Below are 16,228 nucleotides of genomic sequence, written 5' to 3'. Positions count from 1 at the left end.
AATTAATTAAAATTAATAGTAATGAATAGCTAATGTCAATTAATTAATTAATTAGGCGTTCTATCTCTCCCACCATTTTGTAAGGTATTAAAAAACTCATATCAATAGATGTTAAAATTCCCTAGATAATAATACCTATGAATTTTAAAAAATAAAAATTCTATAAAACAAACAAAAATATGAAATGTCTGTTTAAGAATACAAGAGGAGAGAGAACTTTGCTGAACCTTGGAACTATTTCTTCTGCTTCCATTTCTCCAATTAGAGGGAATAATAATGATTTGCTGACCAAATATGAATTACAAAATAACAAAAGAAGATATGAGGAAAAAGAAAAAACTGTACACAAGAATGGGGAAGGAAGAAGCTACACTAGTAATGATGCTCTGGAATGATGTAACTACCACCCCCCAACTATTTAGGGCAGCGGTGAACTAAAAATGGAGAAATCATTCCAAAACAATATACAGAGGAGGCTTTGGCTAATGTTCCTACCTACTCCTACCAAAAGTTTACCGATCCCACATGGCTTGAAATATGGGCGTTCTGTGCTTTAGCCAATGTACCAAATCCTTCTCTAGCGGTGAGTTGTTCAAGACCGCATCCAGCATTGGGCTCCCAATTACTTTGGGGGAGTTCTTGAATGACCATATACGATCCTTCGGCCACGGTCTCTGCGGCTGCTTCTCCTGAAGGAACCAAAATCATATCGGAATCAACTATAAGGTAGTAGTAGAATATCACTATAGTTCTTAGAAGGGATATATTACTAAATAGGCAGTAGGTTTGTTAGGACTTTTGGTTATAAATCGAGGAAGTGATAACCATCATGGGTTGACTTAGTGATAAATAAGGGAACTGCCCTTGATAAAGGACTAACAATTTATAGATTCCATTCATGGTGGTCACCTACCTAGATTTTGATATCCTACGAGTTTACTTGACACCTAAATGTTGTAGGATTAGGCAGGTGGTCCCGAGAGGTTAGTCAAAGTGCACATCAGCGTGCACGGATATCAAGAAAATGAGGGAATAGGGTTGAGAAGAGTGAAAAATTTTGTGGGATTTCCTTTGAAGAACTTAGGAGAGATTAGCCATCCTCTCAAAAGGCTAGGCTACCTTATTATTATTCTTATGACATTATACCATATTTTTATATATTTCCATTTTCTCTTACTCCTTCCTTGTGACGCAAAAAGTGTGAATTAATACCAACCAATGCATTAATTTAAGAACGGAGAAAGACTGACCATCCTTGACAGCATAAATTTGACAGTCTTTGGGCCATATACACGCTGCCGAGAAGGCTTCTGAACTCTGGCATAGAAGGAGCCTATCTCTGGCAAAGACAAGCAACCCCTGCTGGCCGTAGCCAGGCTACAATCTGGATCGATGTTTTGCTGGTTGTGCCAAAAAATTAGTTGCCCTAAGCAATAATTCGGACCATACGTCTTGCAGTACTCTTGAAAACCTGTCCCTAACTTATCCACATACTTGGGACCCAAGTCAAGTGAACTAATGTAAACTGGTGGGGAAGTTACAGCTTTGTATTCCTGCAAGTAAAAGCAAACATTGCCTTAATATATCGTGCTCAAACAGGAAAAATTGAAACTGAAAGCTGTGAAAATTATACAAGTCAGTACCTGTATTCTAAAAAAATTCTTAGTAAAAGCATAAATATGAATCAAATCTGCAGCAGCATCATTACGGGATTTGTATGTACAAGGAATGTTACGAACTTCATCTCTCAACCTACACAGAAGAAATGAAACGAATTCAAATAAACATCCAATAGACCGATATTATTGTATTTTTAAGCAGGGGCATACAAAGGTACTCACCACAATAGAGACTGTTGAAGTTCCTTTTGAATGTCATTAAAGCATAATGGATCGTGGGCACGAATCTTCAATTTGAGATCACTTATCAAGTCTTCTTCAACATGTGGAGCCATGCTCAGAAGCAGCTCCTCTACTAGTGATCCCTCTCCATTCCATATATAAGATACAGCTTCCTCAGGACTGAGCCTCTTCAATGGAGGTGGGGCATTCTTTGGGTCGCCAAAAATGCATCTCATCACATATCGCACCTTCACATAACAGTTAAAATGTTACTGAAAAGATGGACAAATATAAAGTTTCTACATCTTAAAAATAAAAGGGAAGGAAAAGACTACTCCACTCTAGAACCTTGTTTTCCTCCTTGCCAATCACAAAAACCTTATCTTATACCAAATATCACCACACATTCGAAACCAAACTTAGAAACAATGCTCCCGACGAACAGGAAGAAAATGTGGAACAGGAAACAATAATCTATTCCTGATCAAACCAACCCAATCAGGAAACAATAATCTATTCCTGATCAAACCAACCCAATAATACATACTACATAAACAGAACAAAACAAGATAAGAAGAGGGAAGTGAAGGTATTCACCTTGTCGAGAGTAACAGCCAAATTTTGTAGCCTTTGGTTGTAAACACCCTCCGCCTGTCAAGGCCATAAAAGAAATTACTTCTAGGAAAACAACAAAACTAATGCATTTCAACAAAAAACGTATGCACGCAAATATATGAATATAAATATCCTGAGTGTTCAAGCCATCATCCTCACACCTCAATTGTACTCACGAGATAACCATGTGACCCTACTACATTTGATTGCATAAATAGCTTGTAGATATCAAATCTTCTGTAGGTGGACACTATGACTTGAATCCATTTCCTCAATCTTGAATATTAAAGCATATGCATGGCATATTCATTTTACCTGAACTTCGGCATCACTCTTCTCAACATCAAGGCAGATATCTGAGAAGTATTTCCTTTTCTCTTCCAAATTATGAGCCAGAATCTCTTGCGGAAGCTTTGTTCTTTCAAAGTTAATGAACCTCACCTGAAACCAAACTCCAAGGGTGGAGAAAATAATATCATACACAAATAGATACCAAAAGCACCAAGGCACCCAGAAAAGGCACTTACCACACGAGCTGAATAAGCCACCAACCAATCAGGTAAACCCCCGAGTAAACAACTGCCTAATCCAGCCCTACCCAAGTCAAGATAGTCATCTTCTGACACTGTATTTAATTCACAGGCCTCTAGCATCAGTTGATGACAATCCAAAACGCCATGCCATTCCTCCAGTACCTGGTGGAAAGACAACGTGTCCTGATTATCTAGTACTAGGGCCACACAGATGATCAAGCCAGGGAACAAGTAGACAGAACAACCACAATAACCAATAATACATTGATATATTGAGGGAATATGAAAACCAAAGATCTCTTAGCACGTGAAAACAAACATAAACTGAAACCAAAGAGGTGCACCATGTCTTTTTTCTAGAAATGTTCCCTCCAAATATTACCTTAAGAAAGGCACCATCACCAGTCAAATTCAAGTAGCTACCTCGGCAAACATGGCTGCCACATAAACAGACTGATGCTTCGTATTCTTCCTTGCTCTGATGGAGTGAAAAGTAACATTAGAGGAAACAAAGAAACCCAAAGAACTGGATCAGAAAAGCATTACAAAAAGACATACCTCCGTGACAGAATTATAATCAAATGTAATTTCTTCACCATACTGTATTTTGCGCAAGGTATAAATTCCAATTTGGTAATGGCCATCCACGGCAGTAACTCTGCGTTTTAAAACAATACGTTGGAATTATCTATGATTTGTAAAAAAAAAAATATGGGGATATTGTAGTAACTATCACAAAGCAACAACACAGAACTTAGAACTCAAGGACACAGTTGTACAACTCATAGAACAGATGTTCAAGTAAGATCATAAGCAACAATACAAAGCTAAGACAAGCAAATAAAAATGATTATGGAGCCAGGTTCATAAAAGTTATTATTCAGAAAACTAGGTTGAAATCAATGCAGTTTATTCTTTTTCTCTCTCTCTTTTTTTTTTTTTTTTTTGGTTGTTGAACCAGAATGCATCCATCTACTTCCTTTAATATTTAAATTTATTCTAAGATAACAATATTTCTTGTAATGTTAGAGTAGAGATAAGACCTTCAGTATCAGGGAAGATAATAGATACCTCAAATTTCATACTAATATAGAAAATAATAATTAAACATCCTAATGTTAGAAGTTAAGATTATGATTGCTAGTGGTACTCTTTACTAAAAGAATGTTGACGAGGCTTGAGGCTCTGGATTAGAGTTGTACACCCTTCAGTGTTTTCAAAGCACCGCGGCGCACTTTCAAGGCAACAAGCTCTTTAATCGCCTCAAGGCGAGAGGCAATCAAAAAGCGTTGCCCAACTGAAGCAGAGCAAACTTAAAAAAAATTAATAAATAGATAAATACTATTTTTACAATTATTGATAAAAGAAAATACATTGATTTTTAATATATTAAAATATTAACAAAATTATTAAGAATTAAAATAAAAATTAACTAAAACAATATGAGAAAGAAATATATACTTGAAAAAAGAAATAGAAATAGAAATGATTTTAAATAGGTAAAAATTAGTTCTTTGAGTAATGGGGTACAAACTTTGCCATTTGGTAGTTTGGTTGGCATGCAGCCAACATTACTTTAATGCTGGCAGCCCACCCTTCACTTATCTTCAAGGAAATGTAAGAAATAAAAGAACATTTCTTCTTCCCTTCTGATTTTTGACCCCTCTTCTTCTTCCTTTGCTTCATTTTTGAAAGCAACCGATGGATGGCCCGTTGGGTAAACAAAAAGATGACTTCTTCTCAACTTTTTTCTACTACTTGTGCTATTATTTTTTTTCATTTCTCCTTCCTTTCTTTGGTTTTTCTTGACTTCTTGTTTAAATCATGATTCTTCTTGATTCTTGATATTAAAGAAGAAAGTTTGAAGAAAGCAGAAAACTAAAAAACTTGAAGAATCATTAAAAGAAAAAAAAGGCGAGCGCGTGTGTCGCCTTGAACATACGTTCAAGGCAACAGAAAGACGCAAAAGGCGAGGGCCCCATTGAAGGTGCTCACCCAAGGTACTTGCAAGGTGGTATGGCCTCCCATTGCCTCGCTTCTTGTCTAAGGCGAGCACCTGACTGCGCCTCAACAATCCTGACACCCTTCTCTCTGTCTCTAGTTTTGATAGATTTATGGATTTGGTTCTTACAAATGCTTTTATTCCGTGTCAATCTGAGTCTCCTTTTACTCAATATAGTTTATCTTTTTTTCTTCCCAATTGGAGAGATTATTAGTTATTAAATAGAAGTGTTGGGTTTACCCTATTTCATTCACAAAGCAAACTATACAAGGATACCTCATGTCCATCTCTCACTTTCTTGCTGTATTATGTGTTCTTCTAGCTCAGAACACCCAGGATTCTTTTTTGTGCACTGCTCATTTGCCTCCAGACAACGATCTTAGATGCTTTTGGTTGGTCCTTATCTATGCCTAACAGCATTTATGATATCCTAGCCTCCATATTTGTAGAATATCCCTTTCAAGGTGTCTAGAAGGTTTTGTGACCTACCATCAATAGTGTTTTCCTCCAGTTTCTTTGGGTGTGAAAGGAATGCACAAACTTTCAAGGACTCATTCTCTACCTTTGATAGTTTTCTGGATTTCACCCTTTTTCATATCAAAGTCTTTCTTCCTTGATTTCAAATTAGAGGACTTTCCTATAGTTCACCTAATTTATAGGTGTTGGGAGTTCTAACCCACCCTTTCATTCACCGATAAAGTTCTAAACCATGAGCCGCTAACGTGCGGGAGATAGATAGAGAGAGAGAGAGAGACCTAGGCTTTTAAGAGAACTTACTTTGCTTCACAATTAGGTCGGCATGAATGGCAAATGCGGCTTGCATAGTTTGCTTTGTGCATGGCATCAACTACCACTAAATCATAACCATCCCCATCACCCTGCCCAAGAGAGGACAATGAGAAATCAACTAAGTATGTGGAATAAAGAATTAGAAACTATATATAGTGAAACACATATAATGATATAAATATATAAATACAACTGAGTTAAGTAGAAGCACCTTTGGTCTTTCTAAATAGATATTATAAAATTCGGGAGCTGGGTCCTTGTCATTTTTCTGTAATGACCTAATTCCATCCTGTTTCTCGTACCATTTCCATACAGGATAAACCTAAATAAGAGAAAGATGATAAACATGTAAATACTGGCACAGATATGTGAATTTCATTCCCAAAAAAACCATGCAAGAACACAAAATTGAAAAACTGCCCTGAATAGCAGATAATAAAAAGTAACGAAAATGAGGATATTAAGGGCACAGGAGTACTGTACTATCTGGCAACTTAATTAAATCCAACCTAGTCTATACATAAAAATATTAAATATCTTATTAAAACGTATATACACTTTTAGTATGATTCTCTAAATCCACTATCTGAAAAGAGAGCTGGAGAAGAAATACAATGTCTCTTTATCACTATCGTAAACCCTAAACACAATAAAATAATCTCAATCCAAAATTCTAAGAACTGCAGCCATACCTCTCCCAAAAATTCAACAACGAAATCGTCTTCTCCAAAACCTTCCTGTTTGTTGCATACAACACCCAGCCCCTAATACACAATTAGCAGACAAACCAAGAACAAAAAGTGATATCAGAAAAATTGCCAAGTCATGGAAGATGAGAAAAAGTTTGGAAAGGGTAAGTCGATAAGATGGTGCTTGCATACCTTCCTATAAGCAACATACTTATCTTCTGGTCGACTATGTATGGCCTTCAAAATACCTTGACACAGCCTCATTGTTCGTATATCACATTCTTCTGCAGCAACCTTCTCAATTTCTTCAATAACGGGCAGTAAAGGATACTTCATGGGAGTATTTCCTGTGCCTGTAAAATGTATGGCCTGTTTATTCAGAGTGCGAAGCAGCACATCTTCAATAAACAAATGTTTTTCCATTAGAGACCAATCCAATTCTTCAGGCACAGAATCAAGCAAAAGATTGTGTGTATATGGGTCAATTCCATAAACTTCCTGCTCTAAAACCTCATCCCCAATTTTCTTTCGAGGCTTGTAGTCCTTGACTTCAGGAAGTTCCATATCCAACTCCTCAGCACCATTCTTCTGAGCATTTAATTTCTCGACATAGTCATCTGGTAAAGATACCCTCATCTTGCGTCGCACTTCCTCCTCATCAGCTATGACAACATATTCGTCGATCAACTCATACTTTCTTGTGACAGGAGGAACAAGGCTTGCTTTTGTCATACGAGCACCCCATTCACGGTCATCCATAGTAGAATCAAATGCCTCATCAAGAATAAAGCATTTATCTCCTCTGGATTCAAGTCGACCTGATGAATACTCCAAATCACTTTCCGTATCTGAGACACTGTTCTCGCTGCCACTCTTGCCATCTCCAGAAGACCTATCAAACTCATCAGATGTTTCACTCTCGGATCCCATTGCTTTCTTATTCAATCTGGATAAGCGCCTCCTAATTTCTCGATCAGATGCATACTCTCCATGGTCTAAAGCGCCATTTCCAAATATGGAGCCGTTGCTTCTGTTTGTGTATTTCCTTTCAGTACCTATTTTACCAAGCCGCCTTTTGTACTTTGAAGCAGCAGAAGAACCAAGTCTTGAAGAAGAGTCATCTTCCCAAGAGCTCACTTCATCCTTCTCCAGACGTACCTTTGATTTCTTCTCCAAACGGGTGGCAAGCTGAATGAATAGCGTAATGATGTGATTCATATCTCCATCACCCCGGCTCTTAGCTCTGCAAGAGCATGAAGGTATACATTTTATGGCAGAAAATGCACAATCCAAGACCTCAAGAGAATATGAACGACTAAAAGCTCCAGAAACAGAAAGAAGAATGGTATTACATTAAAATGAAAAAATATTTTCAAGAAGAAGGGAACAGCAAGCATATAGAAATAGTTCCTGAAAATTATATTTACTGAAGTCACAAAAAACCGCCCACAGACAAAAACTGGAACCATTTAACATCAACAAAGCTGAAAACAAAACAAGAATTTTACTTCATGGTTGTAAATGAGATTTAAGAAACGGTATCCACCTCTAGAAATAGAAATCATTTTAATAAATAGTTTTTCAAAAACAGTATTCTTACAACCTTGAAAAGTAAATAATTAATTATTGACGTTTTTTGAAAAAAAAAATAATAATAACAACCTGTTATTTTCCAAGTTTAAATAAATCTTTATACAAGCACACCAAACTGGAACTCAGTTGACCATTCATCAGATAATGGTTGCACAAAACACATTTGCTTTCCTCCTAATCCATGTTAACCTTTCGAGAGGGATTGCAATTATTAAACAAGAGACTCTAATTAGTCCAACAAAATGTAAACCAGTCGCAAAATGGGGAAAAGTCAAAAGGTATCCAAATAAAACATACTTTATTGCATCCCTACACATTCGACTGATGTCTTCCTTGACAGAACCAAGCCCCCGCTTAATGTAATAACCGTTTCTAATTCTGTCCTGAATTTCTGCAACCTGCACAGCATAGAGATGAGAAACAGTGATAAATTTCAGAACAAAATAAATGCTCTGCTATACTAAAATAGTAAAATATGAACAGAGTACCTTGGGCACAAAGAATTCAAATGTATTGTCCCTCATGATCTCCTTCAGACTGGAAGCAAGAAATTCCACCATCCTCTTATATCCAACTTCTGATTTCTTAATAGACCATTGTCTCATGCGGGCATCTCTAGAAACAATTGATGAGGACTTTCTAGCATCAAATACTTTTGAACGCTTGTATAAGCTTCTGCGGAATAACTGATTTGCTGACTCTCGCTTATCCACACTCTCAAAATACTCCTTCAGCTCCCCAAAATCATCCGCATTAGAACTGAGGCCCTTAATTTTAGAAAGAGAAGATTTTTCAGTTATATGCTTGAGGCTCCTCATTTTAGAATGTGTTTCTTCATTGTTTTTAGAAGCATTTAAACTTCTTTTCACCCAATTTATATTTGGGTACTTAGAAGGCAAATCAATGAACTGACTGCAGCCTCGAACATCTATAGAGGCTAACTGAGGAAACATGCCAAGAATCTCTTCAAGTATTACTGGGGTAATGTTGGTGCAGCCAACTAGAATTATAATAGTGACCTTTTCTTTATTGTAAGTACTCTGCAATCACAAATATACAATAAGGTTAAACTGAAATTAAATAGATGACCCCATGCAACACAGGCCTTTGAGATATCACTTACCATGATATTCATGAATGTGGAATTTGTACAGTTTGGACCCAAAGATGATAAATCAACCTGTTTGGAGATATCCTTGTAAAACCTAACAGCCGCTCTCCAGTGCTTACAAGTTACAGAAGCGAAAGATAAGGATTTTAGGTCAGACTGCAGAAAATGAAAAATCCGTGCCAGAATATGACCATCAAGGAAACCCCAGGACTCAACCTCCAAACTTGTACTCTCTTCTCCGTGGAAAGTAGCATCACCACATAAATCCTCAAATGCAATTTCATCCTTTTGATGTTGATGCAGCAAATCCTCATCCACTTCATAATCGTCTTCACTTTCATCAACCAGCACTCTGGCTCTTTTAGCAGCACGTGCACTGCCATCTGTAGTTCCCGAAATCCAGCCACCCCCAATGTGAAATCAGAAATATGATCAGAAATCATGAAATAATTAAGGAAAGCACTCATGAGAAATACAAGTCAGTTACTGTACATCAGTACGTGGTACAACAAAATGACTAAGATTCAAACAATAAGATGAAGGAAACATATGGTCATAAAAAACCTACAAAAAAAATAATAATCACAAGGACCATAATAACAAATAAATGCAACTTATCAATTATTGACAACCCTACCCCTTCCATGGGGCAAATGCTCATAGAGGATGAGAGTAGAAAGACCTACATCCTGAAAATGAAAAGAAAAAGATACATTCAAATTCAAAAATGACTTCACCAATACCTGATTTCCAGTGCATGGTCTTCTCCATCTCCTTCTTTGGTTGCTTTGCATTGATCCATGGATCTAAGACATCATTTATTGCTGCAGCGAACTCCCGGCTCTTGTAAAATTTCATAACTAATTCATGTAACTTTCCTCGAGTAAATCCAACAAACTGAGGATGTAGTTCATGAAACATATCTGAAGTTTTGATGAGTCCACCAAAGGAATTGTCCCCAGATACTGAAACTGGATTTTTTGTTGTATCACCTAATAATGGTACTTTCTCCATCTGAGTCCTTGTCGATTCAGAACATTCTGCAAAAGATGTTACAGGAACCCATACCCTATCAAACTTCCTGAAAACACTACTGTTCTTTTGAATAACACCTTGATCTACTAGTAACTGTAGTTCTGAAAATGAAGAAGGCCCACATTCATGTCCAGCACCATCAAGGTAATACCAATCACCAAAATGCAACTGCAAGTCATCATACGAGCAAAGTCGATCTTTAGGGATGCTAATAAAAGCAGTAGCCTTGAAGGACCTCTCTGAACTTACATCTCGAGCAATCTTCAACTGAGAATCACCATCAGCTGATCGCTTCCCATCAGCATTTGAAGAGAATAGCCTAGACCTTGAATGCCCTTTACCCCTAACCTTCATGCGAGGCTCAGAGACAAATGAACCATGATCTTTTACCACACAAGCGTTTATCCTGATGACAGGTAGCATAGTTCCCTTAGTCCCCCTTACTGCTGCCGTTAGCCTATCATCAAGACAAGTAAATGCCCAAGGAGGCAGATCAAGTCGTTTACTTTGAGAAGGATAATACAACTCATCCTTCTGATGCCATCTAGGATCCTCATAACCTGATTTGGACATCTGACATAGTGGAAAACCATCATTCAGAACAAGCTTCTTTCTAGCATTTCTTTCTGGGGCAGATTCATCATTTCTCCTCCAATCACCACCCTTGCAAGACCATGGTCCAGAAGTCAAGTCACCATCATCAACTACAAAGTCCTTGTCAGATGGTACATATGTTTTGGAACCAGAATCCACTGATGTTGCAAAGTCAGTAAATTCCACAACATCATCAGTACTTTGATCGAGCTGTTCACCAAAATGATCTGAGAAACCTGTGAAGATCAAGATTAAACAATGGAAGGAGCTGTATTTCACCCAAAATTGAGACCAAGTATCAAAATGACAAATTACTTTTACTTTTTTTTTTAATAGCAAATCAAATGGCACAACGTCACACCAGTGAAGCTACGAGTCATAAAATGACTATGACTCATACCTTGCCTCCGATTGAAACGAAGACAATTAGGTTTGAAGAGTTACAGTTAGTTTATGCCTAAATTACTTTTACTAAAAAAGGAAAAACAACTAAACACTAAAAGAAAAACCCCTTCATCACCCTCACCCCAAAAACCTATGATGTGTAAAAATGCAGTACAGAACCCTAAGAACACATTTATCCATTGAATTCCATGCATCCTATGTGCAACCCATGTTTTCCGGCCCAACTTAGTCTTCCAACCACATTTTGCCATAAGAAAAACTCCTTCTTTATGTGTTTGTATATATATTTGAAACAGAAACAACACTTTTCATGGATGAAATGAAAAGAGATTAATGCTCGAATTACAATGCAGTATAGCCATAAAGGAAATGTAAATCCAATAAGACTAGGGATCAGGCACACCAAGATATCTCAACTAGGTTAACACACCCATAAAGAAATGTACAATCCGAGATGCACCCAAGTATTGCTCCTGTCGATTTGTTTTTGCAATTTAGGGCATGTTTGGGAGTGACCAAATCACTTCAATTTTTAAATGGTAATGTTTGGCAATGGTAGATAAGTGATTGAAAGGATCCAAAATCACTTTAAGTGATTCACAATCAACTTGGGAGGTGATTTTCAAGTATTTTTGGTGAGTGATTGGGAGATATTTTGATTTTAAAATGACTGTAACTCATATAATAAATGGTGGATAAAAACCCTCCTTATTTCATTTTATTGTGTCCTAAAATTATGTGAAATTTTAATTTGTTTTTCTATCACTCTCCATCATTATTTATCTCACTTCTTCCTCCTGCTTTCTCACTTTTCTCTCCCAAGTTTTAAGATCTTTATTGTAACTTTATTCTTTGTCTAAGATGTTTATCCTTTTTTCTCTCCTAATATTTTCTTTTTTAGATATTGGCAAATTTTTAACTCTAAAATATTAGTCTCTCTACAATTTTTGCATCTCTCCAATTTTTTTCTAGCTCAAAAAGTTTTTTGTTTTCTTATATCTTGCTAATTTCATTTTTCTATCTTTGAATTTTCTCTCCCTTAATTAAAATTCTCTTCATTCTTTTTTGTCCCATGCTAAAATGTATGCCCCCTCCTCCCTATATCTAAAATGTTCCCCTCAAGCTCTCTTCAGTTTTCTCCTTTTGCACTTAAATTTTCATTTTCCTCCTATTTTTTCTCTCTCCATAACATTAGATTGCCACCTTTTTCTCACAAACGTAATGCATTTTTAGTAATTTCATGATTCTAAAATTACTTTTGAAAATAAACATTAATCGTGAGAAAATACTTCTAAATGAGATCAAAATATCTTTTACAAGCGTAAAATCAAATATTAAATTAATTTATAATTAAATACTTTTACAAAAAATAATTATAATTACAATTAAATTATTTTCTTCAAAATCTTCTTTCTAAAATCACTCACAAACATTAAATTGATTATATGAAAATAATAATAATAATAATAATAATAATAAATCACTTATAAACAAATCATTTTCTCTAAAAACACTATTTATAAAATCACTCCCAAATATGCCCTTAAGTATCACAGTTGGTTACATGCTAGGATCTATGATTAGAGAAGCCAAACAGAGTTCTTTCTCCAAGATGCCATGATTACTCACCCTTTTTTCCAATTAATGTAAGCCTTTTTTGGTACTTTATAATTACACACTTCTTTTTATTAATGACAATTGGAGAGTATATTTGCTTTCTCGCTTGGTATTTGGCTTCTAGGTTAGGATTTTGGAGGATGTCTTACGTTCTCCACACAATTCTTGTACTTTCCGTTTCTTAAGTTTAATGTCCCGAAAAATTAAGATAAAAATTAAAAATTAAAAATTATAGAAGTTTTCAAATGAAACTGTATCTTATCAAATATATATATATATATATATATATATAGATATATATATATATATATAGAGAGAGAGAGAGAGAGAGAAGAATTAACTTATACCTTCGGAGATGGCCAATCTTTCCCATTGTTCACCATCCAAAGTCATCTGCAAAACTTCTGCAAGAAAACAGATAAACGGGAAAAGTCTAAGAAATCCCCAATGAATAAGGCAAGGAGGGATTTTGCCAGAAGTTTTTTAGAAAGAGTGAAAAAGGTTAGAACAAATACCTGCAATTGTTTCAAGTTCTCTGCCAGGAATAACAGTGATATCCTCCAACAAAGCACCGATCCTTTCATCGATGTGAAGATCTCCTAATGCCTCAGAAGCATCCACACCTTCATCAGAAGGTAAATTTGGTTCATCACTAGGAATTTGATTATGTTCAGAATGACCACCTTGAATGTTTAATTGTCCAGTATCTGTGACATCTGCCAACACATTGCCGGTTGCTTCAGGAGGGCTCACCAACTGAGTAACAGAGTCTGGTACAATGGATGGAAAATTTATGGTGACCAAAGGAGAAACAGCATTCTCGACTGTCATCCATCTATCACTATCCAAGTGCTTGATAAAGTGATCCGACATTAAAGAACCTTCTTCAACAAGTGCCTTCAGATCATACAGTCTTGTAGGTCCACACTCCACACCATAATAATCAAGATAAAACCATTTACCTGTTGATGTATCAGTAACCAAGGGAGCATGTGGCGGGGTATCGCAAATATCCATATCCTCCTCCATGGAAGGCAGCTCTTCAGGAACTCCATCCACATGAGACAGTTCTGTACAAGTTTGGTTTGGACTCTGAGACTTCTCCTCCCCTTCATAAGACCTGCAGTCACCAACAGTCTCGATAGATCCATTGGTATTCTGCTCGTTGATCTCGTCACAGGATTCTTTTGTTGTCGCAACTGATTCTCTTCCATCAGAGTCCTTTGGTGTAGTTTTATCTTCCCGAGTTCTGCTTTCATTGTGCAGACTATGTTTTTCACTTCCTTTGCTTCTTCGGCTTGTTTCTCTGTGGTTATTGATCCTACTCCGGTCAAGAGGTGATCTGTCCAAATAGTTCGGTGTTCGATCTCTACGACCATGACACCGAGCTCGATCTTGTGGGGACCGCTCGGCATGAGGACTACGATAACGATGGTCATAGTGACGACTCCGGTCATATGGTGATTTATCCCGACCATATGGTGATCTTTCACCAATAAATGGTGATCTATCCCGATAAGCAGGGCTGCGGTCCCTGTGATCGTGATATCGAGCTTTTTCACGAGGTGACCTATCAGAATGACCAGGACTATGCCCATGTCTGTTATAAGCTTCCCGAGAAGATGTAGAAGAAGATTCATAATGTCTCGTAGAGAACTTATCAGATGAAGATACCCGAGAAGAAGAAGAAGAATTTTTACAAGACCTTTCCATAGGGCGGATTGAATAATGATCAGAGTGAGAAGTTCTACTGCTCTCCTCTGAAAGCCTCCTGCTTTTTGAGCCAGCATAATCCCCATAATCACCATAATGTTTACGCTCAAAATTATCTGATTCCAGACTATAGCGCTTCAAACGATTGCTAGAAGAATAATCTTTTCCAAAGTTCTTACCATCATTGTAGTCGTTCCTATGAGAAACTTCATCATTCAAAAGCTTTGAACCATACCTTGAACCTCTGTCTTGGCCATTCTCCCATCTGGGTGTAGTTTTTCCGTGCTGATTCCCACTTCGATTTAGTTCTTTCCTTCTTATAACATCATCAGTTGAGTACTTCACAAGAGGTGGTGTTGGCTCACGCACACTTTTCCAAGCTCTGTCCTTCTCAGACTCGTATCTGCGTGTTCTTGAATAACGAAAGTCGTCCTTCAGAATATCACCCTTTTCCCATCTATCTGGAATGAACTCTCCTCTCTCAATTTCATCCTTCGCCAACCTCCGTGATCTATTCTCAGCCTCAAGCTTTCTACTCTTCTCTGGAACTATCTCCCCTTTCTCTATATCCCCTCTCCGCCATTTTCCCCGTACATGGTCTCCTTTTTCAATCTCCGGTTTCCTCCATTTTTCACTGTTTTCAATTCCACCTCTTCTTGACTTCTCAGGCACAAACTCCCCATTCTCTACTTCCACTCTCGACCACTTCAACGTTCCCAATTCACCCTCTTCAACTTCATCTTTCTCTGCATTATCAACACCATTTTCAGCATGCCCAACTTCTCTGCTACTCTTACCTGGCTTATCCAATCCTGATTCTGTTCTTCCCAATTCAACATCCTTCGCTACGACCTCTTCTTTCTTCACCTTCATCTTCTGCTTCCGTTCTGCCTCACTGAATTTGACTGTAGACTTTGAATTGAACCCATTATTCTTACCTGCACAAAGCATTTTCTCTGAAGGAATTGGAAACGTCTCCATAATATGCTGCTGTTGTTGTTGCAAAGGTATGCATGCGACGCCTCCATCGCCCATGGAAATCTCACCTCTATCGCTTAAACTCAAAACCCTAACTCTCCCTTTCGCCAGGGCTCTCGATGCTCATACTGCGATATCTTCAAATTCTTGAATCTTCCTCCCAATTCAAGACCCTGTTTTTTCCAAAAGAGAAAACCCAACACCAAAGTCAAGCCCAAACAATGTAGGGTTTAATAAACCAAATAAAACGAAGAACTCGCAAAATTCCCGAAACAAGTAATCATCCACCCCCGACGAACAACCCCCGCTCTCAATACCAAAACCTATCTATTGAATTCCGTAAATGTAAAAAGAGAAACCCCAAAGAAAATCAATAGAACCAAAATTTTTCCGAGAAAAACAAAATTGAACGAAGACTGAATAGATCCGGAAAGGAAAAAATCGTAGCTGCGACAGACCGTAGAGCGCGCGAGAGACTGAGTAAGCGATGTACGGATCAAGAAGAACTCAATTGATTACAAGTTCTGAAATCAATCTCTCTGAAAATCTCCCTCCTTTTAAAACTTCGTGAAAAAATTTTCCAATCTTTCTTCCCTTTAAACGCTCTATCTTTGAGTCGCTCTTTGGTTGCGTTCTATGTTGGTCTGAAAGAGGAAGCTTTCTTGTTCTTTTTTTTTTCTTTTTTTTTTTTTTCTCCTTCCAACAATTCCGAT

At 37.2% G+C, this 16,228-nt stretch overlaps 1 protein-coding gene across 1 annotated transcript; it reads right to left on the bottom strand.

Annotated features, from left to right (window-relative positions):
- Window positions 1–217: 217 nt before the first annotated feature.
- On the bottom strand, window positions 218–16,228 carry LOC120077724 (histone-lysine N-methyltransferase ATXR3). Its single transcript, XM_039031687.1, has 20 exons — window positions 15,974–16,228; window positions 13,340–15,688; window positions 13,172–13,228; window positions 9,917–11,038; window positions 9,186–9,556; window positions 8,551–9,102; window positions 8,360–8,460; window positions 6,662–7,712; window positions 6,473–6,544; window positions 5,992–6,102; window positions 5,769–5,869; window positions 3,548–3,647; window positions 3,372–3,467; window positions 2,984–3,151; window positions 2,772–2,897; window positions 2,439–2,492; window positions 1,842–2,089; window positions 1,644–1,752; window positions 1,251–1,553; window positions 218–689 (listed from the first exon to the last, which is right to left on the bottom strand). Exons 2-20 carry the CDS (start codon window positions 15,570–15,572, stop codon window positions 513–515), a joined length of 7,152 nt encoding a protein of 2,383 aa, XP_038887615.1. The 5' UTR covers window positions 15,573–15,688; window positions 15,974–16,228; the 3' UTR covers window positions 218–512.

The sequence above is a fragment of the Benincasa hispida genome, chromosome 5 (assembly GCF_009727055.1).
Source record: "Benincasa hispida cultivar B227 chromosome 5, ASM972705v1, whole genome shotgun sequence".
Taxonomy (NCBI): domain Eukaryota; kingdom Viridiplantae; phylum Streptophyta; class Magnoliopsida; order Cucurbitales; family Cucurbitaceae; genus Benincasa; species Benincasa hispida.
This window is presented reverse-complemented; position numbering and strand designations above follow the sequence as displayed.